Source organism: Lutjanus erythropterus, chromosome 7, assembly GCF_056507025.1.
Source record: "Lutjanus erythropterus isolate fLutEry1 chromosome 7, fLutEry1.hap2, whole genome shotgun sequence".
NCBI classification, from domain to species: Eukaryota; Metazoa; Chordata; class Actinopteri; order Lutjaniformes; family Lutjanidae; genus Lutjanus; species Lutjanus erythropterus.
In genome coordinates, this window is record NC_139323.1 from 39315595 (window position 1) to 39337954 (window position 22360).

The 22360-nt window shown below is 41.1% G+C and overlaps 1 protein-coding gene across 2 annotated transcripts in view; it reads right to left on the bottom strand.

Moving 5' to 3' along the window:
* Window positions 1-22360, bottom strand: part of pde4ba (phosphodiesterase 4B, cAMP-specific a) — a 221552-nt gene that overhangs the window by 149955 nt on the left and 49237 nt on the right. Inside the window, exon 1 of one of the 2 annotated variants that reach the window (XM_084723728.1) lies at window positions 6124-6542. The exons of the other annotated variant lie outside the window; for it this stretch is intronic. Coding sequence (XP_084579854.1) covers window positions 6124-6347 — 224 coding nt within the window. The 5' untranslated portion in view covers window positions 6348-6542. Of the gene's footprint in view, window positions 1-6123; window positions 6543-22360 lie in introns of those variants that run through there. 2 annotated transcript variants of the gene reach the window in all.

The window sequence follows — 22360 nt, forward strand, 5'->3', positions numbered from 1 at the left end:
ACAATAACCACGTCAAGCTTTCCCTGACGTCCATATAAAAGATGATTTGGGGTGAGTCACAGGGGTGAGTGGAGAAAGAAACAAATCAATAGCAGACAGAGTGCTGGACAGAAAAGCGTGGTGAGATGGATATTTAGGTTGACATTTAAGCTAAGGTAAATAACTCTGTGTAGAGCAACCTCTGTGTTTGCCAGGGCTGACTCCTCTGTGGTCTGTTTTTCTGTTTATCTTTCTCCCTCTTTCAATATATACAACTTGTGCATCCCCCGCCCCCACCACCTCTTTATCTGTCCCCTCTGGTATCTATTCGTCCTGCCGGAAAGCATCTGATGGACGTCAGCACACAGGAGGAGGCCAAGTTCAACATAATCTAAGTGAGCGTGAGAGTCTTTTCTATTGTAGTGGTGCAAAAACAGCCTTAAGCATTTCACAGATATGTAGGTGTGATGATCTTGGTGTTGGGTAATGCAGCAATGTATTTGTTTAGACTCAAAATTCTGTTGAGAAAAGAGGAACTTTTTCCATTTTTTCCCCTCCACTCCCATCTTCCTATTCCCATGCTGGTTTCTTCCTTCTCTCAAATCCCCTTCTCTCTCTCCTTAATGTGCTTTTTGTGTGAGTGGAAAACAGAGCGGTCATACGCCTCAGCTGGCCATCAAACATTTACATCGTGGTGCTTTTGAGAGCAAAAGAGAGAAAGACTGAGGAGATAGAAAGGGGTAGGGATTCCTACAAAAGAAACAAAGAGACAAAAAACAGAAAAACAGGGAAAAAAAGGAGACAGACAGTGAAGAAGTCATACAAAGAAAGAAGCAGAGAGAAAGAGTGAAATTTAGGAAGGACACACACACACACAGACACACAAAGAGACTGTAAAAGACGGAGACAGACAGAAAAAGAGGGGGGGCAACAGCCGAACGGCTCAAACAGAAGAGTCATTGTATGAGTGCTAGTAGGTCAGGAGTTCAGCAGCCACTGGTCCACAGCGGGGCCAAATAATGCTGGCAGGGATGGAAGTTATAATTGATCACATAAGAGTTTGGAAAACTTGTTGCGTGTTCTAGATCGAAGATTGGCAGCAGATTTCCACTAAAAACTCCAGGCAGAACTACATGAAAACAATGTCCAGGCCTTGAACAGAAACAGAGAAAAGAATAGAGTGTGAGGAGAAATGTGCTGCACAAGTGTGTCTGGCTACATAATCTTAATAATACTAAGTGGTGTGTGAGACGTATCCAGACTAAGACAAATACAGGTTTATGAGTCTATAATAGCATAAAGTAATCAAACATGGGCCTCTGTGACGGGGTTACAAGACATATCTAAGGCTCTGTGACATGTTTAACAGCATTAAAAAAAAAATAAGATGCTAAAACAAACTTCTGCTTTGACTTTCTCTGACTTTTCCTTAATTGTTGCTTTTTCTGATGTATTACCGATAGTGTTTCGAGTGGGAAAACCGCCGCCGCTGCAGCACCACGGGGCATCATATATCACACTTCCAGCGCCACACGGAGCACCAATAGGAAGCCACGCTGCGGCACATTGACCACACACAGATAACATTTAGTTTCTCCTCATCCATTGTTCAGCACACACAAAGACAAAGTGTTAGCAAGGAGATAAATCCAGAGGAGAACAAGAGCCCGGGGATGTAAAAGCAGGAAGCAAGTGGAGTCAATTAATCAATTAAATTATTTATTTATTTAGCTCATTTTAGCCTTGTACGTACAGATACAAGTGAAATAGTTAAAACCACAATGAAAAGCAAGCATCTAACTCGTGGAGCATAAAACCGCTGTTTCTCTGAGCGAAAAATGAGTTTTTCAGGGGCAGCAACGACAAAAAATAGGAAAGTGGTATGGAGGGGCAATGGCGATGTGCCGGCGCACGCCTGGCCACTGCCACTGCCAGGCTGTACTCCTTAAAAAGTCATTTACTGTATCCACCAGAAAATCACTAATAGAAACAAACTTTTTCTCAAGTTGTACCAAATTACTGCTGAAAAAGAAATCTGAAATCTGAAGGTTTGGATCGGTTTAAGCCAAAAAAACAACTTGATTGATTTAGAGAAATATGGTGTGGTAACTTTATTAAACCAGCTGTAGTGGAATTTCCTGTCCACTTGGATGTTGCAGGGACAAGTTGGGAACTTTGAAATCACCTTCACCATTTTTATTTACACATCCAGCAGTTAAGAGCAGCATCATCATTCAGCTGGCGCCCTGGTCATGTTTCTCACTCTCTTTTGGCTCTAATTTTGGTCTCTACTAAGTCATGATGAAAATATCTGGATCTTTAGACACAAAACCCTCCACTCTATTCACCAACGAATATCTCATTGCATCTGTCTGCCATTTGGTGCTGTTTTTCTTCGCCTCTATTTGTGCAAAAAAAAAAAATTCTAATGCTAATCAGTGAGAATTAATGGGGTGCTAAATTTAGCAGAATATATAAAACCAGCAGTAGAAAGCCATGGCTGACACTTATTAGTAAATCATCACCCTTTTTTTGAAATAACTTCCCCAAGGTCTGGGACAGGTGGGGAGACAATTAGGCCAGAGAGTGCATGGACAGTAATACCCTGCAGGATTCCCAGGAAAGGTGATTTTTAAAGCAAAAGGGATAATGATATTTTGGGGCAGAACGCGGTGTATTTAATGACACGGGATAAAGCAAAGGGTGCAGTGATTAATCTTGTAATCCCGTCGATTACTTAGCTGCAACCTAACATGTACTTTGTGCCTGATAAAAAAACAAAAAAACAAGCATTCAAAACAAGTCACAAATACCTGGTTCTAGTTGTGCTATTATGTCCTTAATTGTCTCCTTTCTGTCCTGATTGCCACGCCTTCCCCTCTGGAGATCACTGCTGATTTTTCCCTTCAGGCTTATCCTCGCTGTGTGTCTATTCTCCTCTTTTTTTCGCCCCCAATTTCCATTTTTAGCTTTCTTTTTTTTTTTACCTGTCGCTCTCAGAGCATCACGATGAGCGAGCAGACAGACCTCAGCGTCTCGCTCGAGGACACTTTATCATATCAACATGGCTGTTAATGGGCTGGACTGGCAGTTAATGGCTGTAATGGGTGTTGTCATGTCCCTGGCTCAAGCCCATATAACGTGGTCTTATGAGAACAAACAAGGCAAAGGACACCACAGACATCTTTAATGATTTCTAAATGAAGCTATTTTCCTTGTGGTGTTTTTTTTTTCTTTGCATTTCCCCCCTTGCACCCACCCAACCCCCACAAACGTCTCCCTCTGCTCTGAAATAGGCTATACAATGAGAGAGAGGAGAGATAAACAGACATGAGTCCCCTGCTCTGACTGCTGCTGCTGCTGCCGTGGAAGGAGGAGAGAGCCAAGGAGAAAAGAGATAAATAAACATCCTTTATATTTACAAATGCAATATGTGCATCCAAAAAGACACATATGGATGTAGTGTCAAAAAATAAGGTCTCACACGGATACAGTTTATGACCGCAGTAACATGACACAGATATGCACATATAATCTGTTTATAAGATACATTATACAGGAGCAGATTCATATCAGGACTTACTTCCTTTCCCTCCCTATCCCACCCCATGCAAACAGTAACAGCCGGCTTTATCATGTCATCACAAATTTGTGTACACGCAACCCATCTCAGATATGTTTATGGATCTTTTGTAGATGCTGGTTTTCACCTTCACAAGCCTCGCAAAATAAAGAAAACAAAGTGCCACTGTTTGCCTAATCTGAACAGATTTATTGTAACTGCTGTTTTTTTTTTTTTAATGAAAGACAAGAGTCACCTTGAGGCTTTGTAGTCAAATCACAGCAGCTCTTTTCCCCATAGTCTCTAATCCATACATTGCATAACACAGCAAGCACTCCCCTCACATCTAGTGTACTATAGTGCCTAACTGCTGCAAAATGAGGAGGTAGAGTCGGGGAGTGGGTGGGGGATGGGTGCAAAATGATGCAAATAATAAGACAGAGGCGTATGAAGTATGTGAAATAAATATGTGAGTATAGGGCTCGGCGGTATGGCTTGTAAACAGGACCAAACAGAATCTATGGATTTTTTTTGTTTGTTTGTTTTCTTTTCAGCTGTGGGGTCTTGATATACACATTCTTCTAAAAGTAACATACAGGGCTGGGCAATATGGACAGAAACAAATATGCGACAGTAATGTACAGAAGATTGGTGCTTTCACAAAACATTAGTGCATTGAGATGAATGAGAAATAATAATAACTAAGTGGGTAATAAACAGAAGAGTCTGGTAAGTTCAGAAAATGACATCACTTTTCTGTAATGCAGCTTTCAAAACTAAGGAAAGACAAAACTTATACCATTAGGGGTGTAAGAAAATATCAATACACTTGACTATCATGATATGTTTTGTGATACTGTATAGATTCTCAAAAAACTGCACCGTGATTTCAAAGTGATTCATTGTGTGTTTGAACCCCAAACCACAAGACGGCAGTATTGTTATTTATCTACACTGTTCTGACTGCATAAAAACTCACATTTTATGAATATGGTGCCATGTTCTTTAAATGACACTTTTCCTATAAATAGATTTTAAGTTAAAAATCTATAATATATTTACTGTAATGAATCATATTTCTATTCTGGGGCAGAATGATTTGTTTGCTTGTTTCATGTTGATCTGATTGGCTCGGTTGCGTCTGAAGCGCTGCTGGCTGGCGCTGCAGCCGTGTGGTGGACGGATCAGAACCGTGGCGCAGACTGGTGGAATCACCAGGTAACTCCAGAGCGTGGATTTTCAGAGCAGTGGGCTTTTGTTTTCAGGATAACGGGCTTAACTCTACATTGACAAACAACTGACAGGCATAGACAGCTGATCAACTTACAGTGTAGGACTCGTTGCTTGTTGTTGTCAAATTACAATGCTGCACTTGTCTTGCACTCCTGCAGTGTTCAGGCAGACCTGAGCTTCCTTGAGTCTTACTCTAACTTACTTCAACTATGGATCGTATAGATCAATCTATTTAACACGCTGTCAAAGGCTCAAACTCGGTATTTGGACTGCAGTAACTCCTGTATTATGATGTGTATTGTATCATCAGATTTCTAGTCCTATATCAAGATATTGCTATAATAATATATTTCTCAACCCTAAGTGAATGTACCATTTTCCTGACTCTATGATCTTGTTAAATTCAGAAAGTCAGACTCGCAGCTTTTTCTTCTAGGAAATGCAGCAAGAGAAATAACATCAGTGTGGATGACACAACAAAATGTGAATGCAACCAGATTGCGTGCAGTGTGACGTTCCACCGTGTTTGTCGTTTTCTCTTGTGTTATGTAGACATCCATTTGTTCATTGAGGTTGTGAACCAAAAAGGTTAAGAAGCACCAGGTTGCATAACGCACCTAACACTCCCTCCAGATCACTGCAGTCATCCAAAACAAGGACTGATCCCGCGCGCGCACACACACATGCACGCACGCACGCACGCACGCGCGCGCACACACACACACACACACACACACACACACACACACACACACACACACACACACACACACACACACACACACACACACTTCACCCAGGTATAGGCAGAGATACACAACATCAAAATGGAGGACAGGGGAGTCTGCTTAATGTGATTTTATTCCATTATGTAATCCTCTAACCCAGTGACACATCACCAGGCAGCATCATACATTTTTGACCTCGCTCACTGAGTCAAAAGTCTTGTTTTCTTTCTTTTTTAACCAACCACCCCGTTTTCTTTTCTTTCTCCCCCTTGCTGGTTGTCTATTTAACCCCTCTACATCTCTTCTAACACGATTCCTCTATCCATCTCTTACCTCTCATCCTTTTTCCTTCCCCTCCTTGCTTTTATTTTCCCAACAACACAGTCTTACATGCTATCTCTCTTAATCTCCCCCTCTCCCTCTTCCAATTCCCCACCAATTCAACCCCCATTAAGTCTCTTTGGTTTCCTCTTTCCATCCCCTCTCCATCTTATCTCTCCTCACTCTAATCCTCTGTCACATCCCTCAACCCCTGGACGTTTTCTCCCGCCCCCTCCTATCTCAACCCTGTTTTTCTCCCTTTATTTATTTCAATGACACCCCTTCCACCACGGGTCTTACCAGGTGTGGGCCACAGTGAAGCGTCGCCTCTGTCGGATGCTCTTGTTGACCATTAGCTTGCGGAAGAGGCGCGGGGAGCTTCTCGGGGACAGTTTGGGTGACGTGGCGCCCCTCTTCCCTCCTACCACACCTGGGATTTTGGGCGGCTCCAGCTCCAGGTGCATGTGCTCCTTGAACGTCCGGATGCAGGAGTCCATCTCAACGCTCAGCTCGTTGGACGACATCCCTGCGGGCTTTGTGGAGTTTCCCTCTTCTTTCGAATTCTGTCCAAAATTCAGCTGCTCATGCACAGCTGATTTTTGCCAGAGAAGTTCACACTGGGTTGAGATGTTGCAGCAGAATGACTGAAGCTACCTCACGCACAAGCATTCAACCAGCAAAAGGCTGGCTCACACATACCTTTTTTGTTGTTTGTGTTGCTTTCTATCCTTCGCCCTTTTCCCCGTTCTTCACGGGTTTAAGGATTAGCCAGCCAGCAGTCAAGCCCTCTGCTTCTCTTTTTTCCTCTGGCTCGTGCACCGAGCTTCAGAGGAGCTTTACCCACAGCAGGGTCACACAGGAGAGAAGAATTCCTCTTCTCAACACTGCTTCTCTTCCATCTCCCTCCTGCACGCCCCGGCGCTCTATCACTCTGCCTCCTCTGCCTGTGCTGGTGCCTGCTAAATGCCACCTCAGTACCAACTCTTCCTCTCAGTCCATCCAGGCAGCTTGATGTTGGAGGATCTCCCTTATGAAAGATTCAGAAGGGCTGAAAATTGCTCTCTGCCTCCTCCTCCTGCCTGGCTCTCCCCTCCATCAACCCCTGCTTGACTGACCTCCTCCTCTCTGCAAACAACCCCCCACCTCTCCCAAAGGCACTCCCGGTGTGGCACAGAGTGGCTCCCACTATGCCGAGCCTCAAGTCAGATTTCCCTTCACTATGCACAGTCAGAGCGGTGAGCGGAGCACAGCACAGCACGCAGGCAAATGCTTCACTCGCTGTTTCATTCAGAATATACACAAGGAGCTGAGAGCAGGCACGCAGCGAGCGCAGGCCACGCCTCTCCTGCTGAGGATTGGCTGGTGGCTGTTGTGACGACAGGCAGGCAGGCACGGTAACAGGTTGTCAGATTTATTTATTTATTTTTTTAGTTTAGCCAGGATTTGTGGTAATGTTGCTGATGATGTTGTGACCTTTTAGTGAGGCAGGCAACTGGTGAGTGCAAGCCAAGAAAAAAAAATGGCAATTTGGACAGAGGATAAAAGCAAACAGCTTAATGGGCATGAGTGAGGAGAAACATACACACTGCTCAAAGGTCAACTCATTCAAATAAACACTCTAAAGTATGCACATAAAAGTATTTCTGCAGTAAGAAAGCAAACACATAATACAAGGTTTCTGCCGGTCTAAAGGAGACTTTAAAGGAGAAATCTGTAATATATGTACCCTAATAAATCATAAAAAGGCCGTGACATGTCATCATTCAGGAAACACACCGAGTTGAAATACTGGCTTCTCTGAAAACAACACCAACACTACAGCCAGCATGTCCTGCGTCATTACTGTTTGCCCTTTTCACAGAAATTAGAGTGAGTTAGTAACTTGCTTCAACCATAGATCATATATTAAATAGGATTTCAACCTATTTAATATATGGTCTCTGGCTCCAACGTGCTATCTGCACTGCTGTACTCATTTCTGGATGCACAATTGCTCCTTTTAACCCTTTTTGACCCACCATAAAAGCCAGAGCGTATCTTTACATTTTTACATGCTGCCATTTTTGGAGCATTTTAGCATTTTGCTATACATCAATACAACCCTTATATCCCAAATTTTAATAATATGTATGGACCTATGTCCATACTGACTAAATAAATTGCTAACAAGTGCAATAAAACACGAAAAAATGAAAAACCTTTTTACTGTGTTGAAATGAGCATGAAAACCACGTGATCGTTCATGCTCACAACGTGATGACGTATATTCCAACATAGGAAGTGTTGTGTGAGCTTTTTACTGGATTTCTGAAAACCCATTAGTGGGAGGAAACAGCGCTCTGGGACACGTTGAATGTGTGATATGTCAGTGAAACTCCTCCGGTTTTATATGCAAAAAGAATTATCGCTCTTTTATTTTATTGCAACTCTACCAGCATTTAAAAATAGGTATGCAAACGGGAGCGCGGACTCTCCTGTAGTTAAAAAGGGGTTAAAACTGAAGGCAAAGGAAATGAAGGCAAAAATGTTTATATTATTTCTTCATGTCTAACCAGTACATAATTAACCAGTGTTGCTAACCAAAACAAGTAAAGTGTTAACTTGCTGTATTAAATAACTAACATTATACTAGCAGCATTATAAAGGTAATCATTTCTATTAGGCACAGTTTTATTTATTTTAGTACTGTCAGTTAAGGAGTGAACTCAAACCTTTCACAGTAAGGTTAGATTTTTTTTAACAAGTCTGGTTTCATTTACTTAATTATTATTATATAATTAATTGTTGTTGTTTTTTTTCAAACACAGTTTGACGTGATGTTCTTTCCTGTCGAATCAACACTGGTTTAGCTCATTAGGCTAACACAACGGGGACTGAAACAGTGATTTTAGCCAAAAACTCAACACTGAACCAAAATATCTCACATCTGAGCTACGACTTCTTGCGAGAACTGAGGGTCCCTCCAGTCTCTGTCTGGTCCAGGGATTTCCATTACAAAAATTATTTACTTACAAAGTATTTTGCTTGAAGAGTTTAATTTGTTGTGTTTGGAATTTGAAAAAAAATGCACAGTTTGGATGAGTGCATATTGGTTCCACATTGATTTTGTCTTGTCGATTTGTTAGAGTGTGGTCATATCAATAATTTCCATAAAACACATTTAAAAGCAAGACAGATGATAAAGAAACATAAAAGTAAAGTTAACTTTATAATATCAGTTTTTAAGACCTGTCAAAAATTGTATTTAAGGCATTTTAAGACATTTTAGGCCTAAAATTATTGGATTTTAGAAGCATATTCCCTCACAATCATCACATTTTCTCTCTCACACATGCATATACACACTTTTACCCATCCATAATTCTGTCTGAATGGAAGCAACCCGACCATGAGATTGCCACAGAGAAAAGAAATAAAGAATTGATAGATAAATTCTTTCCAAATACAAATCCACACTCACAAAGGGCTACTTCTGAGTGATGAAAAGAGGACACAAAAAAAGAGGGGCTATGCCCTAAAGGTACAGAGACAGAGAAGATGAGGGAGAAAAATCCAAAAGGAACATCAGAAGAGGCAGAATGGCAGCGTGACGAGTGTTGGAAATGTGAGCACTCGCTCGTCTGCTCTGTGGACTGATTTGTTTTGGTTGTGAGTCACTGATGATTCTGAACCATCGAGGCATGGAGTGCTTTCTCACTAAACTCTTGCCAATAAACCCTTTTGAAAATAGTCTTTCCAAGCTTGTATATGAAGAAGAAAACTCTTGTAGTAATACAAGGCGTCATAGGAGCACAGCCGGCCAGAGTGTGTAACATTTGTTCGCGGTTTAAAATCAGCCGATTGGTGCGCGGCATTCATTTATTTTCTGTCGTTCTCCTACTTTATATCCCAGTACAAATAACCAAAGAACAGGATACTTAGCAAACGGTAACACACTATTAAAAACTAGAGGGGTGCACTCAGATCCCCACCAGGCAACAGATGATGAAGCACCTACTGCAATGCCATCACAACTGCCAGATGCAACCAGCGGAGATTTGCAATGTCCTGCCAACATTAACACGAGCCTCAAATACGTTGTCCCGAGCTGAAACAAGATTTCAAACTGATCATCAGCAGCCCCTAGTGGCCAGTTAAGACGAGTGAGGAGTCAGCTGTCCATGGTCATATAAAAATAGAAATACAGCCTCACAGTTGTGTCTCCACCAACCAGTCAAGTTACAGCTTACATCCAGACTCATATAATATATGGAGTTAAGACTTTGAAGGAGTAATAAGTGTATTTTAGTGAAATAGATGAAATCACTTTTTTTTCAGAGGAGTACGGAGGACTGAGAGAGAGCTGAACATTATGATGTCATTAATGATCATCACCATATCATTTTAAACTATTATATATTTGATAATTCTTGAGTTATTAGCCAAAAATGTGTCACCATGACCTTGACCTTTAAACGTCAGTTCATCCTCGAGTCCAAGTGGACACTTAAACCAAGTTTGAAGAAATTTCCTCCAAGCGTTCATGAGATATCGCCTTCATGAGAACTGGATGGACATGAAGTCACTGTGACCTTGGCCTTTGACCACTTAAGTCTAATCAGGTCATCTTTGAGTCCAACTGAACATTTGTACCAAGTTTGAAGAAATCCCCTCAGAGTGTTTGCAAGACTGGGATAACTTAAAAACATAAAGGCTCCGGTCACAGTTGTTGCAAGCGTGGAGCTAAAAAAGGGCTTTTTTAAAAGGTTTTTCAAAAACTGTGAATCACAGAGGTCCTTCAGCATACAGTCATGAGAGTGCACATTGATCAGTCCAGCAGAATTTAAGATTAGCTGCTCCAGGGTCATTCATCACCCACACACACAAGCGATAGCATGACAGGATAATAACTGACCTGGATTTTTCTTGCTGACTAATACATCTTAGCAGCAGCCCATACTGGTAGCTGAACTGATTGCAAAGTACTGTAAGTGTTCCAATTACCAGATTACCACAAAAGAGACCCGAGCTCCCCCAAAAGCAACAAAATGGATAAATAATCAACCGTTACACAATATAATTTCTAATCATACAATAAACTACTGATGTTTATTTAAAATACAAACAAATAAAAGTCAAAGTCGCATGTTTCGCTAGTCTTTTTTTCTGTCCTGCACTTCTCCCCCGGAGCACAGGTAAACTTTAAGGTTAACATAAGCATGATTTGGGTCTTTGAAGTGTGTTAGATGATTCAGCCTCTGTTCCATGGAACAGCGTCAAAATGGAGAAAAGCGCAAGGAAATCTTTCAAAGGACCGACTGGCTGACACAACAATGACGCCTTCAGTCTGACAAATTAAGTCCCATGAAGTGGACTGCGCACCAGCTGGCTCTGCACACAAATCCAACCATTCATGTGCTGCGATCACAGGCAAAGAAATGACGGCAGCACTAATGTGAAATCACTTGATGTTGGTGTTGAAAATACATGAGCGTGATGTAAGGTGTGCAGTCAACAGCCATGGAGATGTGTTTTTGACATAGTTGAACTAGACAGGGGAGCAGATGCTGAACTGATGTGTTACTCTCCAAAAGAGACCCTTTGAGATGCTGAGATGGACGCTGATTTTCTGCATGAAAATCTCATCAGTGATGCCGCAGGTGGAGCAGCTGTCCTGACCGAGAGACAGAGAACGGTCTTGTGACGAGGCTTAAACGAGAATTTCCTCATGTCCAGTCACTTCGCTGCCCGACTGTTTCCTCTTTGAAATACATTCATTACACCTACAGTCAACCAAAAATGTAAGAGATTTAAGCTGAAGAACTGAATACGCGGATTCTGAAAGCAATGCTGAAGGAATTTCCTGAGTTGGCCCCCTCATTTTCACACAACACTTGAGGATGCATCATCATCCTCCAATGTGGACAGGGATAAACACAGAGGCCTCCTACAGAATGTGCAACACATCCTCATACCCACACACCAGAGTAGATATTACTGATGGACAGTATCAGCAGTGTCAGGTTTACTGGTACTTAATTACATAGATCACATGAAATAACTCACATGATATTACATACGTGGTTTATGCTGCAAAATGTTTGCAGTTTGGTTAGTTTTAGAAACAAAAACTACTTGGTTCAGTTTAGGCAATAAAAGAAAAGGGTGCGGTTTGAGCTAAATAGCTACGTTATGTATGTCATGTGACAGAAGTGACGTCTCTCATGGGTCGGCATAACTCACGTGACACACTAGTAGTTTACTTTGCAAAATGGTCACAGTTTGGTCAGGTTTAGGCAATAAAACTACTTGGTTAGGGTTAGGAAAAGAAATATAATTTAAAACACATGATTGTGATGTCACTCATGCAACGGAAGTGACACGACAGATGTCACGTCCATAATGAAATCTTTAGTTACTTAATGTAAGCCACAGGCCACTTAAACTGTGTTGATCATACGGCTATCCCAGCTAAGATGAAATGATCGCAGTTCTACCAGGGGAGGCTTGAGGGAATCAGCAAAATAAATCATCACATGGGTACCGTACAAAATTTTGTGGCCATCTTGCAGATGTTGATGTTGATAAGTGAGCATTTTGACTTGCTGATGGCACTATTGGAAAAGTCCAGAGTTCACCAACGTCATTAGGATTCATCGATTCATCACACATTTACTGAGTTGTTCATGTGCAGACTGATAAATTTATCCATCTGGACCCATAAAAATGATGGTCTTGTTTTCGTTAAGATTTTATCTATACTACTACTCTTACCGATACTGCTTATTGACCCGGTACTTTAGCAGTACTCTCACCGGTTCTTTTTCATTAGTAAATGAAGTAAAATAGAAATGAATTCAGAACAGAGTTAGAAATTAATATTTGTATAACCAACTATAACCAAAGCAGCAACAGCAATGTTTAGAACAGCAAAGTCAGTGTACAAACTCATTAATATCTCACTGGAAGCAAATCTAAAATGTCAATTATGTAAACAGATCAGTTTATTGAGTGATGTTTAGAAGACATCAGTCAGTCTTATTCATCCTGTCCTCTGTCTGCTCATGTGATTCACTGCCTGCGGGTCTCTGACACGCACAGAGGAGGAGCTGCTTTGTCTCAACCAGCAGCTGAGTTTACAACAGTCTGACAAATTAAGTTAAACAATTAGACAACATAAAGACAGCTTTAGTTTTAGCTTGTTTAAATTCACCATTAACATCAGTGGTGGATGAGAGTCCATGGACAGAGGAGATTAAAATATCACTGGTATCATGTTCACATGTTAATGACTGTGGCACTATTCTCTGGGCACTACCATCAACCTTCATGGCATGGTTCTTCTTCTCCTTATGGGTAACTTCTGACTCTGGGCAATGCCTCCTAGTGCATTTATTGCTTAACGTTAATGGAAATGTAAAGGACATATGAAGTCTGTCAGCAGTGACAGCATTTGAACAGGATAAAGGGGGTGTCAAAGGGGGCATATATGAGCCTTATGACTTATCAGACAAAGTCTTTTTGAACTGTTGAAATATTTCAGCCACAGCGGTGGACCCACTGACATTACTGACATGGCTGAACACCACTTCAGAGAATTGAAAATGAAAGTAAGAATTTTCAGCTTCTCCATCTACCTGCCATGTCTTCCTGAAACCAGTGCTCCTGCTGAAGTCATGATATTAAAGATAAAATGCCTGCACACAAAATCTTAAAATATTACCGCTGGCTCTCGCACATTAGTGAGATTACTGCTCCGAACAGGGAGATGACAAAAGATGGATGACAAAGTCGAAATGAGAAGGGCAAGAAAACCAATGCCAGCAAGTCATTTTAAAAGAGATGAAAGATTGAAAGAGATTGATTTAGAGTTACTGGGCCATTTCATTTCACATTAAACTCTAGTTCCTAAATCCTTGAGGGCTTGAATGGAAGCACACAATGCAGTGTCGCAGCACAGGAAGAACGGAGATATACAACAGGCCCTGCGGCCAACAGTGAAGGAGCTCTGCCAGCTCCTCACTGTGTCGTTCCTGTGCAGACCGATGATGCATGATGCAGGCATCTGGACCCATAAAAATTAATGTCTTAAGTGCTGAAATGATTAGTCAATTAATTAATTATTCCACTCCCAGAAAAGTAATTGACAATAATAGACTGGATTATTGATTCAGTGTTTATTATAAACAAAGCAAGAGTGTGCTAATGGCTCTGGGAGGCACAGCAGTGCTTTGAACTGCATGCATGTTCAAATTGTAGTTTAGTGTGTTAGCATGCTAACATTTGCTATTTAACACTGAACAGGAAGTAAACGTCATCACCACCAACCATCACAATCGTGTGGATTTCAAACAATGATAAGACTTCATATCGGGAGGAAATCAAAAGTCTTGCAGAGTGGTGCACAGAAAACAACCTACTGCACAACGTCAGCAAAACCAAGGAGCTGATTGCTGATTTTAGAAAAAAAGGACACAAAGACACACACCTCTGTCTACATCGGTGGAGCGGTGGAGTGGAGTGAGTGAGCAGTTTTAGGGAATCAATGTCACAGAGAACTCTCTCCACAATAATGAAGAAACTGCAAAAATGGCTGTAGTTCTTCAGGAAACTTAAGGTAAAATTCCTGTGCCTTGTTCTTATTAACTTATACAGAGAAGCAACAGAAAACATTCTGATTGGAGGATGTGCACGGCAGCGGAAGCTGAAACGGTGCGGCACATCATTGGTACCCATCTACTGAGCATCAGGAATATTTGTGAGATGCCTGTGCTGTGACAGTACACTAGCATGAAACACTAAGATTTACCCACAATTCACTACATATTTCTTCTGCCTGCTTCTTGTGATACTGACTGTTAAAAACGTCTCAGAAGAAGACTGAGCTGTCTCCATTTGACAGTGGATGTACATTCTTCAAAGATGCCCCTCAAATCTTTCTTCTGTAGCCAACTGCTCTTATGTCGTCCCGTAGATGGACATAAAGGTTTGTAACCTCCGACCTTTGCAAGAATTACTTTGCTCACTGTGCTTGGAGGTATTGGTTTACAGTCCTGCCTTCACAGAGGGAGACACTTTGTCCAACCCAGGATTCTGTCTGTCTCCATATTGCACAATGTATATTTAATCTTCACCCTGCTGCCATCTGATAAGAGATACAGAAGTATCCAGTGTTGTACTGCCAGACTGAAGAGCAGCTTCTTCCCTCAGGCTACTTACTTCATCCTAAACATTCCACTTTGGAAAGTAATTTTAGTTTTTATGAATCATTATTTACTCAGACATTCGCTATATATAACTTTTTATGTACTTATTTGTTTTTGTGAGTGGCATAAAGGGGGATAGATTCTTATAATCTATTACAATAAACTGACCACAATTAAGGGATTTGCTGCCTTTTCTCTGTATTTTATATTATTGTAAATTTATATTATATCTAAATGCCTTGGGGAGATATTAATACTGGTCAAATATTGTCAAAGTCTCACTGGGGTCTGGGATACTGTGATGAGCATTTGTCTCACTTTAGTGACTGTGAGATCTCTTTAAATGATTAATTAGATAAAATATTCAATAAATCATTAGCAGCAGCCCTGAGGCTCTTTTGCTTTGCTGTGCCAACTACTAACTGTGTTTTGAATTAATATCAACCTATTCTCCTTTGAACACTTGTTAAACCACATGCTAATTTGAACCAATGCAGTTCCAAGAGGAAGCCGATGACCAATATCCTGCCAATTTCCTGATCTTCTGTACCCTACCTTGCTGAGCAAGTATAGGGTTAAAGATTTTAGAAACATCCCTACAGTCTCCCCAAGCCCCACCTGTCACTTTCCATAATGTCACAACATGCAAGAAAGACGCTTCAGCCTGCCCCATGTTGCCTTAGTCTTTGGTCTCCCACTGAGAAACCCTGAGCAGGGCAACCAGAACATCCTGAGGACCTGTGTGTGTGTGTGTGTGTGTTGGGAGTGAAGGGGATCTTGCATGTCTCTGTGTGTTTATCATGAGTTTGTGGGTCAAATGGAGGTGATGGTGCGTGTGATGGGCTTAGGTCTTGAGATGAGAGCCCTAATGTAGCATCTCTGGTTACATAAAACCCTCTCTTCCTTATTCTCTCTTTCACACTCTGTCTCTCTCAGATGAACGAAAAACAATAGTGCATTGTGGGCCGGATTAACAGACCTGCACTCATTCACAGAGGGTCATGGAAAAACAGAAACACACAAAGAGCAAGCAGATAATAAACACTGGAGTGCAGGTGTATCACAATAAACATTTTCACCTGCAGCAATATTAGCAGCGTCGGTTGAAAAGGGTTGAAAAGACGCTGTGAATTATTTATACATATGAAATATATGCACGCAATCAATGCAAATACAAAGGATAAAAGCTGATAGAAATGGAAAATTGAAAAACAAAAACAAAGAGGAGACCAATATCAAAGGGGTACAGATAATTTGCAGTGAAATCTGCAACAGATGGAGAAAAGGCTGAACAAAGAGTGTTATGATCTGAAGGTGACCTTGTTCATATTTCCTCTGTGTGACAAATAAAATAAATAAAACACTCCATCTAATCTGTTACAAATTAAAAATTTAGTAAATTCATGTTAAAAGCTATAATGAGGTTAAAAACATTATGGTTAAAAAGTGTCTTTATTGTTTAATTGAAGCTGTAATGGTGTTATCTACAGACTGGTCTTAATCTGATCGATTACTTCTGTCTTAAGTTCTCACAGAGGGAACGGAACCCCCTAAAAACTCTGCATTTCTCCCAGATGGGCGTGGCTTTCACAGGACGTAGCAGTGCATGCTTATACGAGATCTGTGACCGTCTCAGCTGGTGCTCTGAGTGCACGAGTTAGTCAGTTTGGTACAAACAATGCAGGTTACTAATACTAGCTTTTTGTTGGCTCCTCTGTATGATGACCTGCATGCACCTTTGTAGGAATGTAGAAGAAAAATTCTGAATTATTTTGGTTTGATGCAGATGAGAACTTGGTCTTAAATTCAGCAAAGTAGACTTTATAATGCATGTATACAATAAGAGATCAGTTTATTTAATGCATGGCAAGTATGAAGTCTTACAAAACAGGCTACTATTCCTGCTTCATTTTGTAAAATGTATTAAAAATATCACTCTCATGATTATGTCTCACAGTTTTTCAGGGGCATATCATGAACAATCCTACAGAACAGAGACAGAGTGATGAAGATTCATCCTCGATCCTATCCTGTCTGAGTATACTGTGGCATGCAGACAGTTATCCCATTAAAAAAAACAATCCTTGTAAACTCACAGCCTAACAGACTGAAATGCTCTGAGTCTCACATTTAATTCACACTTGCACATGAGAGGATTGCAACGCAACACAGACTGACAACCAGGAGAGGAGCCGAGGTAAATATGACAGATTATTTCTGAACCAAAAACTCCCAAAGCTGATGAAACTGTGGCTGACACAACTGCTCGCCCCGAGGATTTAGAGTAAAACTGGATTGTATTTGGCCATCCAATGTTCTACTAGCTAAGCTGTATAATCATGCAAAATGATGTGGAAATACTGGATGCATGTTGACTGCTGGTGTTTTGTTGAAATTGACATGAGCAGCATGCCACCCCCGCCCCCCTGCAGACTGAGAGTGGCGTTGCACTAAGAGCACCTATTCAACAGAAAAAGATCATTTTAACCGTACGCAGATAAAATGGCCAAAATGCTACGCAAAGATCTTTTCAACTGGAGCAGCACCAACAAATCAAAGCCACACTATTAGAAGTTTTTTCAGTTGGTCTGTGTCCAAAACATTTAGTTAATCTGCTGACAACAATATGCAAAAGGCCAAAGGAGATTAATACCTTTTACACGCATTTATATGGTACAATATCCTGCTGGGACTTACATCCATCTATAATCATATTATATAATATTCTAATGTACACTATTATAGGTGGCGGTGTCATATTACTACATATACTATACTTTGCTGACGTTGCTGCTACTAATCCCACCACTACGTCACTTACTACCTCACTACTTGCTATCTCACAATAAAAACTTTTAAATAACAAAAAAAGCATGAATTTGCAATAGCTCCGCCCAAATACTGTAACACACAGTATGTGTATATATGCATCCAGACACAAACAACCATTGGCCTAAATATAAGGAATGAGACAAAGTCATTCCAATGGAAAAACTCTGCATAGTCCAGCGCCACCTGCCATAAGACTCTATGACAAACAAGTCATGAGTTATGAAAGGGGGCGTGGCTAAAGTGTAAGATTCTATGACTGACAGTTGAAATTGATGATGAAATTATGTGCCTTTTTTGCGAAAGGCAACTTCCCTCGCCCCGGCTATTTTCAGCCAGTTCACACATATAAGCCTAATTTCAGCCTCCTGGGGCAAAAACTTTGGCTGCCAAATGGCAGGTATTACCGAATGACCTACAGAGCTGCTGGTCACAACTAAACATGAGGGACATTCATGTGAAGAACTTGTAAAAAATGTAACATCTGCCTTAAAAAAAAAAAAAAAAAACAGAACCTAGTTTTCATTCATTCACATGGAGGCTGGTACACAATCAATCGTCAGGAATTCCATGTGTGAGGTTAAGTGTTCCTTCAGAATATTTGGCATGAAACAATGACACCAACTCAGCTGATAACTGGCATTCAATTCATCTGGGCATCCAAACTTTTTAATTATTTATACAAGTTTATTATGGAGCTGTTCTTTTTTTCTGTCCTTGCGTTGCTGTAAAAAACAAATTTCCCCTCTGACGGATCAATAAAAGATTCCATTATCTTCTCTAATCTTATGAATATCTGGAACTTCCCATTAAGACAAACACAATCTTGGTGCATAATTTGTCTGCCTTAGTCACTGCGCGTGCTAAAATGAAAAGTGTAAGATTCAATTTCTGCTCACTGGCTGCGTGGATTACTCACACCCACATGAAAGCTGTCTGGAACACTAGCAAAGAGGGCAGCGCTCAACAACACACCGCACAAAGAAAGTACACAGAGTGCAGACAAGACGTAATCGGGCCGGTGTCGTCCTGACCCAGGGTGAGGAGCACAGACAAATGTAGTTACAAATCGAGTTTGGAGAGGAATCGGAAATGAGAAAATTCATTCTTAATGGGAAATTATATCATTATACATCACAGGGACCAGTGGTTTGGACTTTATATAGATGCATGTTTACAAGCAGAAGCATTCTGGGAAGACCTGTGGTCATACTGAGTATTCAATGTACTGGACATACCAGCAAGTATCACTATTATTATTATTTTGTCATGCATGTCCAAAATATCAATTACAATAAAACTTTACACCTCTCACTGTATTATTTTTGATAGTTTTGCTGATTATGTCAAAGTTGCATTAAAAACATCTCATAAACTCTATTAATAGGTTAATAGGAAACAATACTGATGGTGCAGGCAGTTAACTATATTTGACTATTACCTTTTTCTCTTGTATAAACACTGGCACTGGATTTGGATCAACTTCTGTTATGTTTTTTTTTTGGCATTTGCAAATGGTAGAAAGAAACTAAATCCAAGTGTGAGTCGAAAGCTGAAGTCCGACCAAAACCCGCCTGGCAACGTTTACTCATGTATTGTGGCCAAAAGCAGAGGAGACAGGAAGTAGCCTGGGTAGAGTTGTAAACATAAACTGCGGGAGCTAGCATGGCTCACAGGCTAACAACAGCAGTCCATAAACTTGTTAATTATACAGCTTCGATGCCTGTCACTGTCCTGCACCCCCCGCCGCCACCCCACCTCTGCTGCTCCTGTTATTTCTTCTCTCAACAATATGAACTAGTGTCGCCACAATACTGGAATTTCTAACTTCAACAGAAAAATATCAACAAACCAGGGCCAGTTGTTTTTCCATAATCCTACTGACAAACAGACAAAGTGATCCAAAAACTTCCTGGGTGGAGGTAATGAAAGCCATGCTGGTTTGGACTGATTGTGATCACCTCTCTTCACCTGATGAAGCGTTTGTGGCAACTGCTGAAGCTCCATCAGGTGACGGGCTGATTACTAATGTGTAGGTGCTGTCAGTGCATCCACTGACTTTCATTTACTGCTGACGTCTCAACATATCTGTCTTGTGCGTGCACAAGGTACACATCACACATTTACAGTATTTTCACTTGGTGCTGTCTTTCATTTACAGTTTGTCGGCACCAACACATCCGCTTTCTCAGGCGGTGGCACGAGCACAGCCAGACACACACAGTTTCAACAATCAATCTGTGAGCCCTGAAACAATTGTGTACATCAGCAGGAAAAATAATTGAATCCCAAAATAACTTCTTGCTCCCTCCTCCTCCTCCTCCTCCTCCTCCTCCTCCCAAACATCGATGAGAGCACTTAAATAAGAACAAGTAGAAAAAGAGGGGACCGAGAAGAGATGAGGGAAGTGGCTGCTGACTGGTATTTAAATGTCGTCACAGACAGATACAGACCCACATAGAGAACACACACTCAGACACACACAGAGCTACCAGCTGGAGGCTTCACTGGGGAAGGAAGTAATCAGACTTGAGGAGCTTCCGGAAGGTTTTGCTGACCCTGACGTTTAGCAGCAGTGATGCCTGAAGGAGACATAGTGTGATAGCTTTTTAAGAGCCGAGAGGGAGAAGCACACGGGGGACAAACATGTCTGCCTCTACCACCACCAGGGTTACTAACATCTGACACACACCTCACCTGCTATAAAGTCTGTGGCTGCCCAAACGGACTCTAGAGGCGCCAATAAACCCGCTGTCAACAAAAAGAAATAGAAGTCATCGTCAGATTGTTCAGATGTCAGTCTCATATCACAATATCGATATAATGCCCAGCCCTACAGAGTGCTGTGTAACACAGCAGTCCAAAATCTCCTTCTAGTGTTGAAGAATTCTGCAACAGGCTTAAGAATACTTTCATGCATCAGTCTATCCTTTTGCCAAACCAAAATCAGTGTGTTGCTAACTGAGATCTGAATCCAGAGGATGTGATGTGATATGCATAACCCTCATGACTGCTAGATGTGTTTTGTACGTCTATGAAAAGTGTCACATGTGTAACTGTATGTGCTTTAAATCTATATTTGTGAATGTATGAATGTGAGAGTGTGTGTGTGTGGTTATGAGTGAGATCAACTGTGTTCACACTGCACTCTTCTGGTAGGAAAAGGAACTGCACCTCATTCAAGTGACTTCTCAATAAGCAGAACCTTCTGATACACATCAAGATTTGATGATGTGATTCATGAAAGAACATTGCAAAAAATAAACTAAAATAAATATTATGCATTTCCTGAATATGCTTATATTAATGGAGTTCACATGCTAAGAGATGCTGCCTCAAGTTGCACATTAATAAACTAGTTGATTTGCAGGTATAATAGCAAAATGAACATGAAAAAGTTATGAACAAAAATCGGGTTGGGAACTTGTGACCTCAAACTTTCACTTTGTGCACTCACTGTATGTGAGCCAGAACCAAAAATGTAAAACTGTTAAAAATGAGAGCATCTTATTTTTCCAGCATTATAGCGACTTACAGTATTGCTGACAGTTACAGCAGGACACACACGTCTGCACAGGACACTTAAACACACACACACACACACACACCAGTGCAGCACCAATCAGGACTGATTAGCTCTCACCTTTCCAGAAGCTCTTATTCGTCTAACTAAAAGGAATGAAACACTTGGCAACTCTTATTAAAGCGGCCCTCAACTGACTCCTTCGTTACTAACAACACACACACACACACACACACACACACACACACACACGGACAGACATTTGAGCAAAGGGCCAATCAGGACTGATTAGCTTGTTAAGTAAAAGCGTATCTGAATTTGACACGACCGGACAACTGGCTGCTCGCCAACAACTGGCCGCTTGCTGTTTGTGTTTGTGTACGTGTTACCTGAAACTGCACATAGTACCTGTTGCTGTGTGTGTGTGTGTGTGTGTGTGTGTGTGTGTGTGTGTGTGTGTGTGTGTGTGTGTGTGTCTGAAGGCATGGTGCATAAATAATGAAACACGGCAGTGTCATCTTCAACAGGCAGAATGCAACATGACATACTGGTCACTGATGCAGAGAGGTGCTCTAATAAGACTTCTGAAGCCTGGTGTTTACTCAGTGTGATGAGAGGAACTCATGGCTGCTATAACATAACTTTGTCTGCAGAAATTAGCTGTTCAGACTGTGTTTAATTAACCTTTGATTTCCCCAAAGTAGCTCCAAAGACATGAATACATCATGTTTAGTTTAATCCCATACACACATTCTTTATGGTTTGATTAATGTCTAAATACATCACATGCCCAGTGCATAAATGACTTTTCAACCCTGATTCTTCATGTTAAAGTGTCTAGGAGACTAATGAGCGACTAAAAATGTCGGAAATTGGTCCAGTATTGAGGGAAAGTGCTGTAGCCAGCAGAAGCAAAACTGAGCTGCCACATAATCCCTCTGGGCAACTGTGTAATTATGACCACTAAAAGTCACTGTGTTGCCACTGACAGGCTCAGATT